Here is a 20226-nt window from a genome sequence, read left to right as displayed (position 1 = left end):
CTTTTGCCCTTCTTTAAAAAAAATTGGCCTTTTTATGTGTACTTAATTTTCCATTGGAATTTTAAAATCAGCTTGTCAAACTCCATGAAAAACTCTGATTTGATTTTGATTGAGAATATATTGCTTATAGTTTGATTTGGAGAAGAATTTATCTGCCAGCTCTGAACTTTAGTATATATATCAGTATGTGTGATAAAACTTTACTGAAGAATATTTTTTAAATTGAATTAAGATATATACAGACAGTCCCCAACTCACAGTGGTTCAACTTATAATTTTTCGACCTTATGATGGTGCAAAAGCAATGCACATTCAGTAGAAACTTGGGCGTGGTGGCGCATGTCTGCAGGCTTATTTTGATCTTTTCCGAGAGTAGCAATATGTGGTACCATACTCTCTCACAATGTTGGGCAGCAGCAGTAAGCCACAGCTCCTAGTCAGCCATGCAATCATGAAGGTAAACAATGAATATTCTGAAGTGTACTGTGTTGCCAGCATTTTTTGGATATCGTGTTTTATGTTTTCACAGCCCATCATGTCTACAAATGCCCCTTTTGACATGATATTTTCATCTTACCATGGGTTTGTTGGGCCATAACCCCATCATAAGTTGAGGAGCATCTGTATATTTATATATTTACATCTTTCATTTATTTATTTAGAGACAGGATCTTGCTTAGTAACCCAGGCTAGAGTGCAGTGGCATAAGCGTAGCTCACTGCAGCCTTGAACTCCTGGGCTCAAGCAGTCCTCTCACCTCATCCTTCCAAGTAGCTAGGCCTGCAGACATGCACCACCACGCCCAAGTAATTTTTGTATTTTTTTTGAAGAGACAGGGTCTCTCTATGATGCCCGGGCTGGTCTTGAATTCCTAGCCTTCTGCCTTGGCCTCCCAAAGTGCTGGGATTACAGGCATGAGCCACTGCACCAGGCCTGTATATGTATTTCTTTTAAAATATATAACTTTTAAAGTTATATTTTCTTTTTGTTTTTTTTTGTTTGTTTGTTTGTTTATTTTGGACGGAGTCTCGCTCTCGCTCTCGCTCTGTCACCCAGGCTGGAGTGCATTGGCATGATCTCGGCTCACTGCAAGCTCTGCCTCCCAGGTTCATGCCATTCTCCTGCCTCAGCCTCCCGAGTAGCTGGGACTACAGGTGCCCGCCACCTCGCCCAGCTGATTTTTTGTATTTTTAGTAGAGATGGTGTTTCACGGTGTTAGCCAGGATGGTCTCAATCTCCTGACCTCGTGATGCGCCCACCTCGGCCTCCCAAAGTGCTGGGATTACAGGCGTGGGCCACCACGCCCGGCCAGTTATATTTTCATTAAATATATAATACTTACATATGTGTATATTATATATTTATTTATCTTTATTCAATTTTAAAAAGGTAATCTCCAGTGAAAGTTTATAGTTTCTCTGAAAGTGACTTTGTTTAAATTTCTTATTAGGTTTATTTTAGGTATCTTATAGTTTATACCGTTTTTGTGAATGGAATATTTTTCTATTACATTGGTGATATGGTTTGGCTGTGTCCCCACCCAAATCTCATCTTGAATTGTAGCTCCCATAATTCCCATGTGTTGTGGAAGGGACCTGGTGGGAGATAATTGAATCATGGGGGCGGGTCTTTCTTATGCTATTCTTGCAATAGTGAATAAGTCTCAGGAAATCGGATAGTTTTAAAAAGGGGAGTTTCCCTGCACAAGCTCTCTTCTCTTGTCTGCTGCCATGTGAGACATGCCTTTCCTTTCACCTTCTGCCATGACTGTGAGGCTTCACCAAACATGTGGAACTGTAAGCCCATTAAATCTCTTTCTTTTGTAAATTGCCCAGTCTCAGGTATGTCTTTTTCAGCTGCATGAAAACAGACTAATACAATTGGTATATGTTATATATTGGTATATATTATTGGTATATGTGAATGTTACTGATTTTTTTCTGACCACCTTGTTGAATTCTTTTTAGTTCTACTATTTTGTCACTTGATTGTCTTAGATTACCTAGGTAGACTATCATATCTTTTGAAAATAACATATTTCTCTCATCAGTCTTTATACTTCATTTATTTTTCTTGTCTTATGATTCTTTTTATGAAATACAATATTTTGCATCCCTAGTTACTGTAAAATTATACTCTTCTCACTTAATTAACTTTTCTTTTGGGCAACAAGTCTTCTATTTGTTGAATTTATTGTCTCTCTCCAGTGGTCTTGTTGTTCCCCAAATATTTAGTGATTTATTGTTATTATTTCATGGTTGTCTTTATAATTGAAACTCCCTGTTATAGTTCCATGACACCAGGTCAGTCTGCTTTGGAAGAAGTGTAGGAGATCTGACTTTAGCAGGTATTCTGTCTGCTCTCAGTAAAAAGAGAAAGGATGGGTGGTGTTGGAAAGTGTCTTGGCAGCCCATTGTGTGGTGGGGGTTGTTCTCTATTCTTTCTAGCCACTAACAGATTCCTCGGGCCTTTCCCTGTTTCTCCCATCCAAATATTCATTCCAGTTTCTTCTACCTAGAGACAAACACTCCAGTTACTACTGCTGGACCCTAGGGAACTTCACCAGGTAGGGGTACAGGCAGGTTCTACTGTCTGTTTCTGATGCAGCACCCCCAGCTAATCAACCTGCCAGCACTCTTAGGTAAACCCTTGTTCCTGTATCTGGTGTAGCTTCCATCGTTGTTGAGTGCTGTGCTGAGGGCATTCGGGGCTGTGATGCATCCTGCTGATCCATCTGATTTCCATCTTTCAGTTATAGTTTTCATGCTCCTGAAGGATTCTATTCCTTTTTTCTTCTTCGTTGTAGTAATGGGTTTATCTATGCTATACTTCTTTTCTCTTAACTTTATATTTTGGGGCAAAAAAGAAAAATTGTTAAACTCATTCTCAGTCTACCATTTTGAAACTGAAGTCCCATTTTTTCTATCATTTGTCTGCCTCGTTTTTATTTGTAAGTGATTTTTATATATTAAAGACATTAATATTTTGTCATATGTGTTGTAGTGTGTATCCTTTGCTCCTGAATTTTTTTAAGTTATGAAATTTTAAAGATAATTTTTATTGTATAGAAGTTCAAATTTATACAAAATTGGAGAGAATAATATAATACATCCAATGGCCAATATCATTTCACCAATGCTTCCATCCATTACCCCTCCCCTGATTATTTTGAAGTAAATCCCAAACATCATATCATCTTTAATTATTTCAGTATGTATCTCTAAATGATAAAGACTCTTAAAACACATAACCACAATGCTGTTAGTGTACCTCAAACTAGCAACAGTGCTTTAATATCATTGAATGAAATGATGAGCTTATATATTTTTGTAGTTTTCCTTATTAGATGAAACAGTTTTTAAGGATGAAACCTTAAAACTTCAATAACCACAATAAGCCCATAATCTAATTATTTACTTAGTAGTACATTTTGATAAATAGAACATCTATTTTTTATTGATTGCTGCCTAAAAGAAACTAAGAAAATTATCTTATTACAGTTTAATTCTTTACTTGTCAGCACCCTTTTTTATTTCAACATTCAGATTCTGAATATGATGGAAGAAAATGACAAACTAGAAAATATTGCAAAATTAGACCAACAGGAATTTGGTCTGGATCTTGAGGAACTAGAAAGGCTTCATGATGAAAGTCAGGAAGAAGTGGCAAAGGTATGAAAAAGTATAATTTAAGCACCATAAAGTTATGATGAAAGAAGTAAAAAGATAATAGGAAAGGGAACTTTTTCATAATAATGTGAATATGACAAAACCTTTTCCAGTATAATGTGAATAAAGCAAACATAGTGCATATAAGTGTAATGAATCAGAGGATCATCGAATTTGGGGGTTAGGAGCAGGGAGAACATCTAGGCCAGCCAGACATCTGACATTTGCTTCCCCTCCATGACATTCATGCCAGCCATACGTTTGAACATTGTTGGAAGTCTTCTCAGCCACCTCATGCCAACTTTGGACACTTCTGGTTTAGTAAGCCCTTTCTTAATTAGAGTTGAAATCTTTCTTCCTGTACTCACTGATCCTTCTACTCTTTGAGCACTTCCTACTCTATGGCCCCTCTGAGAGTGGTAGAGGATTAGAGATTTCCATGTTCCCTGTGGATCTTCTCCTGTCTGGGCTAATTATCCCAGCTCCTATGACCATCATATATTATAGTTTCAATAGCCTCGTCATGATCATGCCGTTTTCCTCTGGATTAATTATATTTGCATATGGTACCCACAGAAGAATTCAAATTATTTTCTGTCCAGTGTAGAGAAAAGCATAAACTGAAACCTCCATTCATACTATACTTCTATTAATTCAGCCTTTGTATTATTTTCTGGCAGTCACATCAAATTGTTTGCTCATACAGATTTTATTGTAAATAAAAGCCCTAAGTGTGTTTTACACAGGATATTCTGAAGCTACCTCTTTCTCAACCTGCTAGTACAGGTTAATTTTTTGAATGTGCAAATATAAAAACACAGGAGAATGAAAGATAGCTGGATTCAAGGACAGTTAAGGTAGATTATAATAGATTAAACAACTACACCAAGAGGAGGTTGATTATTTGACTGATGCCTCTAGGAGGGAGGTTTCCACCATGTGCCCCAGGACTTGGTTCTGATAAACATGTTTATTAATGACTGGGGTGAAGATATAGAAATGAGGAGATTTGTCAAATTAGTGAATGACATGAGACTGAGAAGGGGAGGAAATGTAGTGGATAACAATTAGGACAAGAGTATCTCAACAGACTGACTTAGTACAATAAAATTTACCTGGGATAATCATTCCTTCATTCATTCTGCAACATTTATTAATGTGCTGGGCATATTAATCTAGGTGCTGGGAATACAATAAAGAAGACAGACACATTTCTGCTGTCATGGGGCTAATGTATTGAAGAAGACAGGCCGTAAACAAATCTCTACATATGTATATGATGGAAACAAACTGGATGCTGTGATAGATGTGGGAGATCTACTTCTGTGGTCAAAGAAAACCACTTCAAGGGCTGACATTTCAGTTGAGAACTAAAGGGAGAGAGAGATCTGGCTGTGCAAAGATCTGAGGGAAGAGAATGTCAAGCACAGGGAGCAGCAAGAGCAAAGGCCCACAGGCAGAAATGGCTTGGAGTATTCCAGGAACAGCACACCAGAAAGGCTGAAGCATCGTGGATGGGAGAGAGCCTCATGGAATGAGGTGGGGGAGGTAGGCAGAGGCTAGCCCTGACGAGCTTGTATATTGCGGCAAAGAATTTGGCTTTTTTATTAACTGTGCAACAGGAAGCTATGAAAAAAAATCCCATTTTCTTATCACAAGAGGTAGGCACCAATCTAGGAGCTTTTTAAATGTTATTTATTTTGATCATCACAATCAAAAGAGGCAGGTGATAGTTTGCCCCACTTGAAAAAACTGAGGCTTAGATAGAGGCTTAGAGAGTTAGAGTCACTTGGCTAAGATCAGAGCCAGGAAGATCCTGACTCTTCCTCCTTGGCTCTGGTTTGGCTCAGGCTCGGAATGCCCCCTGCTATTCTGCACCAAGTTCTCCCAGCCCACTCATCTTGACCACTCAGCAATGTGTGTGGGTTCAGTGCCTGCCCCCTTCCTCACCGTATCTTTGCTTCTCTCTCCAAGCTGTATACAACTACTTGACACAGTGAACCTGCTCCCCTGGCCCACTGAACTATTTACCATTGCCAAACTCATCCTACCTACCCCACCGCCACCCTGTGCCTCTGCCCCAGATGCCCCTCCTTGCCACTTACCAAATTCATGCTCATCCCTCAAGAGTTCTCCTTGATCCTCTGAGGCAGGATTTGGTGCAGAGAAAGGCCTTCCATATGCTAGTTTCCCTCATATTGTTTATTTTTTTTCTTGAGCTCTGTGCCTTTGAAGAGATACTAACACCAGATTAGGTACAACAGTGGCCCAGGAGAGAACAGTGTTAGCAGATGGCACCATAAACTCAGCTGTTTAGGAGCTTTCAGCATGTTTAGGATCAGAATACTAGTCCTTGGGAGGAGTTAGTGGCACCTGCCAGTCAAGGATGTGAATGAGAGACTAGGCTACTACCCTACCCCGGCCAGGATCCCAGTGATAGGAAGAAGACCAAAGCCCGATAATGACATTCTGGACACAGTATTAGGGACTGAGTTTGGAGGAGTTGATCAAACAGCCTCAGCAGTGGAGAGAGGAGGGCCGAGTGGGCTAGGAATCAGGCAGGCTCTGACAACTGATATGCCAAGCCAGCTGTCTATTTAGAAAGAAATAATTTAAAACTATATTAGCTATTAACTCACTGGATCAGAATCAAAAAGAAGTGAATTGCAAATTAAAGTCATTTAATCAGACAATAAAATAAATAGAAATTCACAAGAAGTACTAAAAAAGACATTTTAAATCTGCGAGATATTATTCTTAGCTAGTTTGCTAATAATTCTGCCAACAAAATGAAGTGCACAAAGGTCCTGAAGAGGATCCTAAGGACTAAAGATTGTTAGATCTCACTTTCACACCAGGCCTTTCAGCAAACTCTATTAAAATAAGAATACTTAATTATTTAAATAATAAGCAATAGGATTACGTAAGCAAGTAAAACTAACTGAAGTAACATGTTTTTAAGTGGAAAAAAACACAAATTGTATGATCCCCAAGAGTAGTAGAGGGTTCTTTTTATTGTGGACGTAAATAATAGAAGAATTAAGTACAGTAACGACTCCCAGACAGAGGTCACAAACTGGCACTTCAAATGTGTGTTGGCGAGATTTCAACCAACATTTAGATATCTGGCAGTTTCACTTAAAAATATGAATTCCAAACCTCTCTAATAAAACGGGAAGACTTCGCTCAGTGGTTTTGCTTCCCTGCTGTTCCAACCAGCAGGCTTTGTGCACATTAGCCATGCAGCTCACCACCACAGTGCATCCATCCTCACACCCCACTTCACTCGTGTATGCAACCCGACCATCCTTAGAGGTACTGTGTGTCCTCAAGGAAGAGAATCCAAGCCTGCAGACAAACTTCAGGAGACGTTCTCAAAGGCAGAGATGTGTTTCCCAAAAGTGCATCTCAGTGCAAGGTGGCTCAAAGTGTTGGAGAAAGACAAACTCTACCACTGAAGGTGCAGTTAGTGGCTACTTAGTGAGTTTACAATGGAGATTATTATTTCTGAGTCCACACTTTCATTTTTATCTTTTCCCTTTGTCTGTGTTCTTCAAGATGATAAAGGATGTAGAGATGCATAACTTAGCCAAGAGCTATTTGGCTGAACTTATCAAAGAAGAATGTTGGAATTCGATGGCTGTGAAAGGTCGAGCTCTTAAGGTAACAGAACCCTAGGTACAAAACCTGATGAGAATTGTCATCAAAAGCTCAGGAAAGTTTTAAAAATAAATTTAAGAAAATTCAGGCATAGCAAAGCATTGAGAGCATGGCTTGCCCCTTCCTATACTGAATTTCACCTGGATGTGTCCCTGTCTCTTGGTTCCTTCCCTCTGTGCTCAGTCCCCGTGTGCTTCCCAGCCAGCATTTCTGAAGATCCGTCTTAGCATTCTTTTCCTCCTTTCCTCTCAGACACCCACTGCATCTGGGTCTTAATAGCTGTCTGCTCACTCACATTTCACACAGATTGAAAGGTAGACAAAATCTGGTTCATGTTTCTGCCTGTGCCTGCCTTCCCGTTTTCTAAGGAGCTGTTTCTCATTGAGATTCCCTCCAATATAATTTCCCTCTTTGTGTAGGGTGACCAAAAGTCTCAGGTCTTGTCTGCAATCCCAGAGTAACTATTATCAGCATCCTTTTCACTTTCAAATATGCTCCCAATGTGGACAATGAAGTATACGGCCACCCTACATTTTATGTGATGGAGTATTGCTCTAAAACAGGGTCCTCATGAGCCATACGTTTTGGGCTGGATCATTTCTTGTTGTGGGGGCTGTTCTATGCCCTGTAGGGTGTGTAGCAACATCTCTGGCCTCTATTTGGAGACAGTAGCATTGTTCGCCTCCAGTAATTACAATAAAAAAAAAAGTTGCCAAATGTCTTGGGGAAAAAGGATAGGGAGAGAAGGGAGGAGAAAAATTGCTCCTAGTTGGGAACTACTGACCTAAAAATCAGCCCTTCACAAAAGCACAGTATTTTGTATAAAGTTTATACCAATACTCATGGAATATATTGTTTTATTTTTAAAAAGGTTTCCATTGTCAATTTTACTAACACATGATAACCTATGGGTTAATTTTAATCCCAGAAAACATCCCCTACTCAACCCCAGATACACACAATTATACTACAAATGGATTTATTTTGTCTTGCGTTTTTTTCCCCAAGTGTTTTCATATCCCCTGTGTGGTTGAAAACTTCCCGATGAAAGCGCGCACGGTTGAAGAGCTGAAAGAATTGGAAAGAGTTTTACAGCAAAAGAAGATTGAAGCAGAGTGTCTTAAAGTACTATTTTAAATATACATGTGTTTATATAAGTGATGTGCTTTATTTTAGAGTCTCCTTTGTTCAGGTTTGAGTTGGGATATAATTTAAGTTTATGTATTGTATGTATTTATATTTTTATTTCTTGTTAATTTGTAGAATATATTCTAATGACTATAGGAGCCTATATCCACACAATAAATCAAGGAGCCTGTATCCTATACAACACTGGCTAGCCCTCAAATATGAGGATATACCTTAAAAAATGAGATTTGGTGTTTTGCTCTTATCCTGCACAGAGGTTGTCTTCATCCACACATATCCTTTTCATCCTCCCTTGTCACTAGGGATTGTATTTTAAGATAATTGATCAAGGATGAAGTAGAATTTGTTTTGATGGAATTATGGTTTTCCTAAATCCCAACTTTTTAAGCAATAATCTCTGTCAAACCACTAAAAAAACACTGCCCTTCAGTGTAGTTTTGTTTTCGTCAGAACTTTGCACCCACTCTTTTTCTGAAACAAAAAGAAGGCATGCTTAATTCGTGTTAACCTTCACCCACCAATCCTTTGTTAACAGGTTTCTTTGTAAAATATAAAGAGAATATATATTTCTTAATACTTAAGTACCAAAAAAGACTTAAAATATTTACAAGCAGATGTCATACTGACAGAAAGATATAAATATTACACACCATCCAGGACAATTTTTATTCCTTTGATTTATCTATCGTTTATCAGTTTCTGAAGCTTTAATCTCTTCTGCAGCAGTTCTGGGATCTATTCATCACTTCGAATTCAGTTGTTGGCAAGACAATTCAACAAATTAAAATGATTGTTGAAATAATTAAGTTGTCACAAAATTTCCCTTTAGAGGATTCTTATTATTGCATAACTTCTGTGTCATCTTTTTCTACATTTAGCTACGGAAGGAAATTGTAGAGGCTCAGTCTGGAGTTAAGTTGATTAAACAGCGTCATGAAGAGGATGATGAAGAAGAGGAAGAGGAAGACAGGACAGTAAAATATAGCAATTTGCCCAATTACCTGCTTGGTAGTCTGAGTACTGATTTTGGGGTAGATACCTCTTTATTGTCAAGCCAATTGGAGCTTCATTCCAGAGAAGAGAAAATCAACCAAATTATATTATTGAAAGTGGGTCAATTTTCTTTTTATCCTCAAAAATCTCTAGACTCCCCATTAGGTGGCTTTCAAGGCCTCACATTGAAAACAAATGCCAATCAAATGATGATTTAAAAATACATAGAGGAGGCTGGGCACAGTGGCTCACACCTGTAATCCCAGTACTTTGGGAGGACGAGGCGGTCAGATCATGAGGTCAAGAGATCGAGACCATCCTAGCTAACATGGTGAAACCCCGTCTCTACTAAAAATTAAAAAATGAGCTGAGCATGGTGGTGTGTGCCTGTAATCCCAGCTACTCGGGAGGCTAAGGCAGGAAAATCGCTTGAACTGGGGAGGTGGAGGTTGCACTGAGCCGAGATCATGCCAGTGAGCTGGATCTGCACTCCAGCCTGGCAACAGAGTGAGACACTGTCTCAAAATAAATAAATAAATAAATAAGAATACATAGAGGAATATACAGATACTGTCCATGTCCTTTAGACAGATCTTGTGTACAAGAGTTGCGTTCGACCATTTGGACTAGGTTACTGTGATACCAAGTTTTCTAAAGAACATTCCACAACAGCTGACACCACAAACCATTCTGTTTTGAACTTCAGTAAGCTCAAAGAGAAAAGAAAACACTAGAATTCCGTTTTCTCAGTATACCCAAATGTCAATTAGGATTTCCTTGTAAGATCAAGATGTTATTGTTTATCTATCTGCCTTAACCTGGGGAAAGACAATTTCCTCTAAATTTCTGTAAATTCTGGGGTTCAAGGATAAGGTGTTGGGGTCCCTCTGGCTCTAAGCTCCTACTCCTTAACTTTCCACCAAACAGTCTCAGAATACGTCTATATATGTAGAAACCCTGACTGAAGGTTTTTGAAAATGCAGTGACTGAGATTGTGCCAATGAAGATAGTTTGAAATTGAATGCTGGCAATCCCTGTTCCTGAAAACCCTCCAGCCATGTCTGCAATTTGAATTCTAGTCTCCTGCCATGTTCTTAGCTCTCTCTTCCTATCCTTTTCTTTTTATGCTCTAGCCCCTGAAATTGCTGTTCATTTACACTCAGAGCTATTTAGTTACCTCATTTGTTGCTCAGCTTCTGCCTTCAGGGTCTCACCTTCTTGCTGCTTTTAATTAAGGTGTTTTCCTACAAGGAGGTAATTTCAGCCCAAGAGAAATTTTCGTGCTAGCTGTTCAGATCATTTTTTCACCTTGCTTTAATGGTTTCATCTTCAGTAGGATAGACATAGACTAAACTCCCATGGCAACATAAAGGCCACTTTGGGTTGACCCATCACCAGGAGTGGGAGCAATCCAGTTGGTCCCACTGGCACCTTAGGAATTGGTTACTCCAGCTGGCTAGCACAGGTTTCTTTCCTACCTGAGAATGGTGGTTCATATAGAAGAAGAGTATTGTGTGTGGTGGTGATTCTCTGGCAGATTCTCCAAATACTTTCTACAAACTATCTCTTCTTTTCCACATCTACCCCAATCCAGGTTCCAAAGAAAAGACATGTGCCAACTTAAATCCTGTATATTGCTTTTTAAATATTTTATAGTGGATTTTGTACAAAAGTAGAGAGAATAGCCCAATGAGCCTCTAACTACCCATCACCCACTTCAGCATTTGTCAACCTGCACATGGAGTTACAATTTACATTTCAGGAAGTAGGTTATAGTCTAACAATTATGTGGTAGCCTTAATCCTACCCATACCTGGATGCCACTGTAGATTATTGAGCCAAGAAATGACTTAATATTAAGTAGTATTCTAGAAAGATTCATTTTACCTTCTTAAAAGATAATTTGTGGGGCCAGGCACGGTGGCTCACGCCTGTAATCCCAGCACTTTGGGAGGCCGAGGCAGGTGGATCACAAGGTCAGGAGATCAAGACCATCCTGGCTAACATAGTGAAACCCCGTCTCTATTAAAAATACAAAAAAATTAGCCGGGCGTGGTAGCGGGCACCTGCAGTCCCAGCTACTCAGGAGGCTGAGGCAGGAGAATGGCGTGAACCCGGGAGGCGGAGCTTGCAGTGAGCAGAGATCATGCCACTGCACTCCAGCCTGGGCAACAAAGAGAGACTGCATCTCAAAAAAAAAAAAAAAAAAATTTGTGGAATGATTTTAGAGGGAAAGTATAATTGTGGGATTGTGTTACCAGTAAAGATATAATATGTGGTGTGTTTTCAGTAACATGTTAATATTTCAGGATATCATTTACAAGGTAAAAACTGCTTTCAATAATGAGTTTGACGCTGCATATAAACAAAAAGAGTTTGAAATTGCACGCGTGAAGGAAAGAAATGTTCGAATTCGAGAAATTATTTTAGATCTGGAATTGGAAGAAGCAGTCTGGCAACCAGAATTTGAAGACTGTGAGAAGCCAGAGAGAACGCTTGTTGTGCAAGATGAGGAGGTACTGGCTAGCTGTGTTCTCCCTTCCCTTCTTTCTCAGGAGAGTTTCCCCAGCTCCTATTTGTTCACCTTGGTTACTCTATGGGAAGTGATTGTACTGGGTAGCACTCTCAGTTGCAGGTAACAGAAAGACGTGATGTGGCCTCAGCAATGATGAGAATTTCTTTTACGAATCCTGTGGAGTCCAGGGAAGATTTGGACACTGAGCCCAGGAAGAAGCAGAAACCAAAGACTAGAGCCTCATGGGAGGTCCAGAAGCTTTCTATCTTCATCTCTTGGTTCACATCACTCTGCATTTCTACTTCCTCTAGCAATTTCTACTTTGTATCTCCTCCACATGAGAAAGTAGCTGGTCTGAATTAGAATCTCTTAGTCCCAATTCCCAGTTCATTTGGGAAGGGGCTCCTTGGCCCAGCTGGGGTCCAGTGCCTGTACCCAGAGTGGTTGGGTCACATTGCGGGAACGAGGCCAGTGGAGCTCCAGTAGTGATCTAGGTCATTCAGGCGGTGTGGATCCCAGAGAAAGGGGCTCTCCAGACAGCCTTCTTTAAAGGTTTTGGCACAGAGGCAGTTGAAAATAAATGCCTAAAGAAAACAATTAAAATCTGACAATATTTCATTTTTTAAAAGTAAAAAAAAATGCTGAAGAATACTCAAAGAAAGACCTTTTCTCACATAAAACCAACTTGACTCCTGGGGGCAAAAGATAATAGTGGTGTTTAGAAGTAATAGAAAATATTTTAACAGTCTCTGCTGGATGTTGGCTGGGCACCATTCGTGGTGCCCTAGATGGATTGAAATGAATTTATCATTGTAAGTCATCATAAGGTAGGTACTGATATTACTTCCATTTTACAGATGAGGAAAGTGAGACACAGAGAGTTTGAGTAGTGTGACCACAGCTACAAAGCTAGTAAGTGTCATTGTTGGGGCTTTGGACCCAAACCATCATGCCTTGGAGTTCATCCTCTTAACCTGTGCACTCTGCTGTACTTGTTTAAGCAAGTCGTTTTTCATAAACCAGACTTTCACTATGTGACCTAAAACTCTGGAGCAAGGTGACAGCAAGGACCTCACTCTGCTGCTCTCTGGAGGGCCCTGCTTGGGGCATTCACTTTGTACCTACTTCTCCTTGGGCTCTAATCCATCCTACGTTTAGGAGAGTGCTCTTGCTGCAAGCCAAACTTACTATGTCCCTTCTCTGCCTCACCCCTTGCAGTGGCTGCTCACTTCACTTGGGATAAAGCCCACGAGCCTCCTCCTAAATGCCCACCCCACCCCCTTTCTTGCCCAACTGCTCTCCCACCTGGCTCCATTCTGGTCACAATTTCATTCACACAGTCCCTTGAATGCCCCAAGCTCTCGACCTCTTAGGAACCCCATCCTTCAGAATTTGGCTTAGATGGCACTTCTTTGAGCCCCCCTCCCTCCCCTCCTTAATCTGTCAGGTTCCCTGTTATAATCTTTTTAGTGGTGGACACAAGCTTTGAGAGTTAATAGAGAAGTAAAGATCTATTTTTCCAACTTTCTCATTTTAGACCTCATCTTATTCCAAAACAGAAAATTGGGTGCAAAATCTGCAGAGTCCCTTTAATCCCGTTAGTATCTTCTAGCCTCCTCCCAGTATGTGGAAGGAAAGTTTAGTTTGAATTTTGTAAGAATAATAGCAGGAAATGACATTTTCTCTTTCAGATTACAGCCCACAAACACATTAAGCCGTGGCACAAAGCCAAAGAATTGATCGTGAATCATGAAACGGAGCACTGGCTTCTGATACAGGCATGCAGCTTTGCTTACACAGGTCCTAAGACCCTCTTTGCTTTAGGGATGCTGCTTCCTAGTTTGGTTTAATAACCCATCAACACATTTGTCATGGTCAGAGGTCACTTGAGTCTCAGTTGGCCTCCTTCCCCCTTCTCTCCTCCAGGCACTACCTACCTTCCCCAATCCCAAATGCAGTCATTCTAATGTTGGGTGGGAAGCTGCTTATGGAGCCACCTGGAATGTCAGGTCTCTGTCTCAGTATTCCTCTCTGATTCTGACTCTTTCCCAGGATGCCAGTACAAGACTCCGAGCCCTGATGGACATGATGGGAGGAGTTCTGGAAGTCAAGAAGGAAGATATTTTGAGAATGGTGATATTTCTGTTCATCCTTATAGAAGGTGGAATGGGGTGGAAAGAGCTACTTAAGTTTTACCATTTTTGTCCTATATAAACCTGGGTTTTAGAAGTTCTACAGCAACAAATATTATACAACCTCCATAGTACCTTATAAACCTACCACATTAGGGCCTGGCGTGGTGGCTTATGCTTGTAATCCCAGCACTTGAGGAGGCTAAGTGAGGAGGCCGGGAATTCAAGGCAGGAGGGTAGGAGTTCAAGGCTACAGTGAGCTATGATCACACCACTGCACTCCAGCCTGAGAGACAGAGCAAGACCCTGTCTCAGAAAACCAAAAACATACCACATTAGACAGATAATAAATTTGAAAATGCAGGTTTGCCTTCCAATCTGACAAGACACAAATCAATAAAAATAAGTAACTACAGTGGTTTTGGTCTCTATTGAAGGCAGGAATACTGTTTCATCGGTAATTATCCAGATATACCAGGAAACATTTTCTTTGATACCTGACATAGATGTTCCTAGGGCTCAGGGGTAGTTCTCGCTATAAAGATACCAACACACCCCTCTGAGTCTATCACCTAAGAGTCCAGGTATATCCCGCCCTGCTCACCTTCACCTAAGTCACAGAAAAACTGTCGTAAAATTTTAAAATATCTTTTGCCCAAGATGTCAGGTCGTTTTCCTTGCCAATGTGAAGGACTGTATCCTTTTAAAGGGCTTTTTTTAAAAAAACCCTGAGCTTTTACTGTACTACTGCATTTACGTTTGAGCTGAAATATATGCTTTTCTTCATATCTTCAGGTGATTCCTCAACCTGCTTTCATGGCAAAACCTGATGCTGTGTGGACTGAAGAAGAAAGAAAACAATTCAAAGATTATGAGAAAAAAGTAAAGGAGTTAAATGAAGAAAGAGATAAGTATAGGAAGGTCAGAAGAGCAAAGAATTAATATAACCTACCATATCCAGAGTGCTGTTTAAATATCTTTTCAAATGTTTTCTATTTTCTCGATATCTTTAATAGCTTAAGGACAGTGTTTCAGCTTAAATTCTCAAGAGAATTTAGAGAAGTAGGTGGAGATAAATTTAAGGAATTAACCGATTTTAAAGCAAAGAAACATACAGCAATAGTTTTTTTTAAAGTCGTTATTGATTTCAGCATTTCCCATGTCATTACAATTCATTTGGCCCTTCATTCATTCTTCAGGTGTTCAATGAACACCTAATACAACATGTTCAAGTCACGGCAAGGTATTGCTCTGTGTTGTGTACATTTATTTGAATTCAGTAATACTTTTGCTTGATTTGTTCTCCGTCTCAGGAAAAAGGTTTGAAGAACAAATGGCACAATCAATGCAGTACATTATTTACAACTCAAATTCAAGGGTTTTACAGTGCAGTTCTGCTACTTTTATCCCCATCCATCAGAAGGAAACACTGTCACATTAAAATTGCTCACAATTACAGTAGAGATATAAAAGACGATGATGTGCAGTCAAGTAAATAATATTTATTCTTCTATGAAGGAAGTAAAGTCATACCATCATTCAAGGTAGGCCAGCTTTCCAGCTTGCTAGTGGCTGTATCTCATGAAGAGCTTCTTTGAATCTGTTGTGAACCTGTCCACATTTTTATTCACTGTGGCCCTGTAGGGTCCCTTATATTTTAACCTAAAATGGTTCTTACTCAAAGCCAAAATCAGTAATACTGAAAGAAGTAAAGATTTCAAAGAGTTATGGAGTATAGATGCCTAAGGAATAAAGGCTGATGACCTATCAACTACATTTACTCCACAGTTTTGTGTTGTAAGATAGTCCACTGCCTGCACCCTCACGTCCCTACACCTTCTTTGTACTCACCTGCTGAAACCCCAGCCTTGATTAAATCTGATACTCTGCCTTCTCTGCACCTGCACCCATGAAGTGGCTAAAGAAAAACTATTGACTGGGTTTACTCAAAATTATGACCTTAATCTCAACTGGGTCCTTAGAGCTGGTCCGCAATGCTACTCCATTTTTCCCCTAGCCAAGTGCTCTCACACTTGAATGCGAATCTGCATCACCTGGGGGATTTGTTAAAAATGCAGGTTCTGATTTCATTGTTGCTCTGCGAAAATGGAAGGACACTGAGATTTTGCACTCCAAATAGTCTATTGCTGGCCAGTGGACCCTACTTTAAGTAGCAGGATCCTAGAGTACCATTTCACACCCATTGCTCATCTCCCAAACTTTCAACACCTGACGCCCTCAACTCACTCTCACCTTATTTTCTATTTCACTAAGAGAAGAGAGACAACTAAAAGTGATTTCCCTTACTCCTCTACTGCTGCATCCACCCGCCAGCTCCACTGAATCCATGGCGTCTGCCTTCCTGCTTCTTATGGGTGAAATGGCCTTGCATCCACCTAAGCCTGGTCCTCTCCTGGTGCACTAGTCGCCATCCCATCTCACCTACTCAATGTCATTACTCATCAGTTTACCCTCTTCTTTCCTGCATCATCAATTTTTCCCACCCTGTGGATTTTCCCCATCAGTGTAGACACATGCTATAATTGTATACATCTCTCATCTTATTAAAAAAATACTTCCTGGAAGGAAATGCTTGAGTTCTTTCTACTGTTCTTGTGATATTTGGGTCAGTATAAATTTATTTTAAAACAAAAAGTAAAAGGAAAAAACCCAACTCCTTTGGCCTCTCTTTCCCCCTGGATCACTCAATGTCTCTGCTCTCCTTTACTGCAAAACTCAAAAAAATCTATGTTGATGGTTTTCAATTTCTCTCTCAAGTAAAAAAAAAATCTTGTATTGTGGAAAATGTCAAACATGTATAAAAATAGAGAGAACAGTATAATGACCCCTTTTTCCAGCTTCCGCAATTATCTACTCACGGCCAATCTTAATTCATTTTATACCTCCACTTACTTCCCTAACATTGGATTATTTTTTTCACCAATTTTTATTTTAGAATTATTCAAATGTACATAAATGTTACATGAATAGTACCATCTATATACCATATATTTGTACCAATGGCATATATATTACATATATGTTATATATATATAGTACATATATACCTGTGCACATCAGTTTTTTATATTGCCACATTTGTTCTCTTTTTCTCCTGAATAGTTAGAGACAAATCACAGATATCATGATATTCCTAAATATTACAGCTTAAACCTCCTAAGAACAAAAATATTCTTCTATATAACCACAGTAAAATTATCATACAAAAGAAGCTTAATATTAATATGATTATCTAATTAAGTCTATGTTCAGATTACCCTGTTGTCCAAGTAGTGTCCTTCATAGTTTTTTTATTGGTGTTTATCAAAAAATCTAATCAATTTCACTTAGTTTGTAATGTTCTTTTAGTCTCCTCTAATCCAGAACAGTTCTACAACTTTGTGTTCCATGACATTGACATTTTTTAAAAATTGAGGCTGATTTTTTTTGTGGCATGTCCCCCAAGTTGAATTTGATCGGTTTCTCATGATTAGATTTAGGTGCAGTATTTCTGACAATCATACTAAGTAGGTGATGCTGTGTCTTCAGTGCATCATATCAGGAGGCTCCAGATTTCAGTCAGTCCCACTGTTGGTAACATTAAGTATGATCACTGGAAAGAAGGTTTCTCCAGATTTCTTTGTTATAGAAGTTCTCTTTCTCCTTCGTGTGTAATAACTAACCTGTGGGGGTGACATTTTGAATCTGACTCTCTGTTCATTCTGTCTTTTGGCATCCATTGATGATCCTTGCCTGAATCAATTATTACTATAGTGATTGCAAAACGGTGCCTTTCTAGCTTTTATCATTTATATTTATTAGTTAGTATTCTTCTGCAAAGAAGAGCTTTTCCTCTGCCCTACCAGAGGCATACTCTAACTTAATGTGTTTTAATCCATGACTATCATTATTATTTCTGTTGTTCAAAGTGTTTGGAGCTTCTTCAATTTGTTATCTGTGTCCTTTTCATGTGTCCTCATCAGTTTTTGAGCACTTTCTCCGTTTCTAACACAGCAAGATGTTTTAGGCACCAAGAATCAGCTATTTTTCTTTTTAGAGAATCCTGGATTCCTTTTGCTGGCAATTGGTATTTAGAGACCAAGATCTGGATACTAGATGTGTTCTTTGCTATAGGGGTTAGGAGTCATTCTCTCTCTCTCTCTCTCTCTCTCTCTCTCTCTCTCTCTCTCTCACACACACACACACACACACACACACACACACACACACACAAAACATCCAGTTAGCTCCAATTCCAACTCAATTCCAATTCGACAGCACAGGGTTCTTTTCTCTTTCCTTCATTTAATATTTAGGTCTCCCTTTTTCAGTGAAAACTCTAGTTCCCAAAATATAAATATACTTACTGATTTGCTCACTCCTACAATGTACATAAAATACCTCTATCAAAAATGCTGTCCCATCTACCCACTATGTTTTTTTCACCAAACTGTCTCTGCCTCTTCCCAGAGATTCCAGCTGGGCTAGAGGCTGAGCCCCTTTGGTAACAACATTTAAGGGAACATGAGCACAACGCATAATGTCCTTAAAAGCATGTTGTGATGTGCACATTTTGTAATTACCTTTTTTGTTGTTTTATAGCAACCATATGTAAAACATTCCAAATACTTCTACAGCTCTGCAATCTAATCCCTTTGTCACTTTTGGAAGGTGACTTTTCAGCTTAATGCACATTGCCCTCTCTGTAGAGGAAGGAAAAAGGTATGGGCCTGCCTTACTGAGAACTAAACAGAGTCCAGGGAAAGACTTCCCTGTGGGAAACCACTTTGTTCTCTACAAAGTATCAGCTAAACCAGAAAGGTGATTCCAGGAGGGGTTAGCCAAACAGCAGCAACAACAAAAATGTGCAGTTCAGGTTTTCAGCTTTAAGATATCTTTAGACAATGTTATTTTTACGTGTTTTATTTTTTTCATTAGAAGTGACCAAAATTAAGATGGTGAGACCTCTGAGACCAAATTTTTTCCCATCCCTATCCCCTTGCCAATTGCTCACAGAATGGATCATGTGCCCCTTATGTTGAGGGGACCACTTAATAGCTCTCCTGCCTCCTTGAAAGAAAGAAATAAGATTGTGTTTTTGCCACCGATTTAGCCATATAAACCCCATCTCCTTGCCCTTTTCTGGGTTTCAAGCTGCTGTCTCTAAAAGTGCCATATCATTGTGCTTGGTATCAGTTGGTGCTGGAGAAATTTTGAACAAGTTATGTACAAAACCTTTTAAATTTTATATTATTTTGGAACTTTGCTCCTTTGGGTTTGTGGCATCCGAGCCACCCTGTTTGACTGTGAGAGCTCTCTAGTCTGTGGGCTGGCAGTTTGCTGATCGTTTAAAGATTCTTTCCCTACTCAATCCCCACTTTTTGGTAAGGTTTTTGTGTAAGGTCTGTTAGGTTTACATCCTGAAGCTTATTGACTTAAAATGTACTCTTCTTTGATGTAGTCTCTTTGGGGCCAATTGGGAGAAAGAGAAACCAATAGTGCAACCATTTTGATACTGAATATTAAGAGGTATCTTTTTGGAAATAAAGAAACAGTCCCTCTAAACAAACAAAACAAATACTATAGCAATTTTCAGATTTCCTAGTAGCTTTTTTTTTGTTCTTAGACTATATTGCACTAAGAATACACCAACATATTATGTTGAGAATTACTTTGACTAATTCTTTTTTTCCCCTTTCTGTGGGGATAACATTACCAATTTGATGTACAGTTGACTTCTTTAAGCAGTGGGGAAGAGGCTGGTGTGTCTTCCGATTTTATGATTTTTCTTTTGTTTCTATATGACCCCCTAATTTCCACCTCTTCCTTCTTTCCCTTTACTCCCAAGTCTCCACAGGGCACTTTCCTCTTTCGAGTTGCCCTTTTCTCCCCAAAGCAGTACTCTGAGACCACACCTCTGCCCTTTTAAGTCCCTTCTTTTTTATCTCAAAGTAGCTGCTTTTCTGACACCTCTACAGCTACCACTCTAATGCAAACTACTGTCTGTCACCTTTCCCAGGATTTATTGCCTTAGTTCCTCTGCCCCCTGCCTCCTCCCCCAATCCCTATATCCCATCTCATTTCATCTCCTGTCATTCTTTCCCTCATT

The 20226-nt window shown here is 39.5% G+C and overlaps 1 protein-coding gene across 5 annotated transcripts in view; it reads left to right on the top strand.

Annotated features, from left to right (window-relative positions):
- The window catches only part of CFAP43 (cilia and flagella associated protein 43), a 102227-nt gene that overhangs the window by 55958 nt on the left and 26043 nt on the right, over positions 1–20226 (top strand). For all 5 annotated transcript variants that reach the window (XM_031015140.3, XM_055352896.2, XM_055352897.2 and 2 more), the window contains 8 exons: positions 3546–3671; positions 7227–7331; positions 8337–8453; positions 9356–9586; positions 11780–11986; positions 13677–13763; positions 14038–14118; positions 14913–15038. In XM_031015140.3, the coding sequence (XP_030871000.3) occupies positions 3546–3671; positions 7227–7331; positions 8337–8453; positions 9356–9586; positions 11780–11986; positions 13677–13763; positions 14038–14118; positions 14913–15038 (1080 nt within the window). The remainder of the gene's footprint in view (positions 1–3545; positions 3672–7226; positions 7332–8336; positions 8454–9355; positions 9587–11779; positions 11987–13676; positions 13764–14037; positions 14119–14912; positions 15039–20226) is intronic.

The sequence above is a fragment of the Gorilla gorilla genome, chromosome 8 (assembly GCF_029281585.2).
Source record: "Gorilla gorilla gorilla isolate KB3781 chromosome 8, NHGRI_mGorGor1-v2.1_pri, whole genome shotgun sequence".
NCBI classification, from domain to species: domain Eukaryota; kingdom Metazoa; phylum Chordata; class Mammalia; order Primates; family Hominidae; genus Gorilla; species Gorilla gorilla.
Note: the sequence above shows the minus strand (reverse complement) of the source record. Positions and strands in the feature narration are given on the sequence as shown.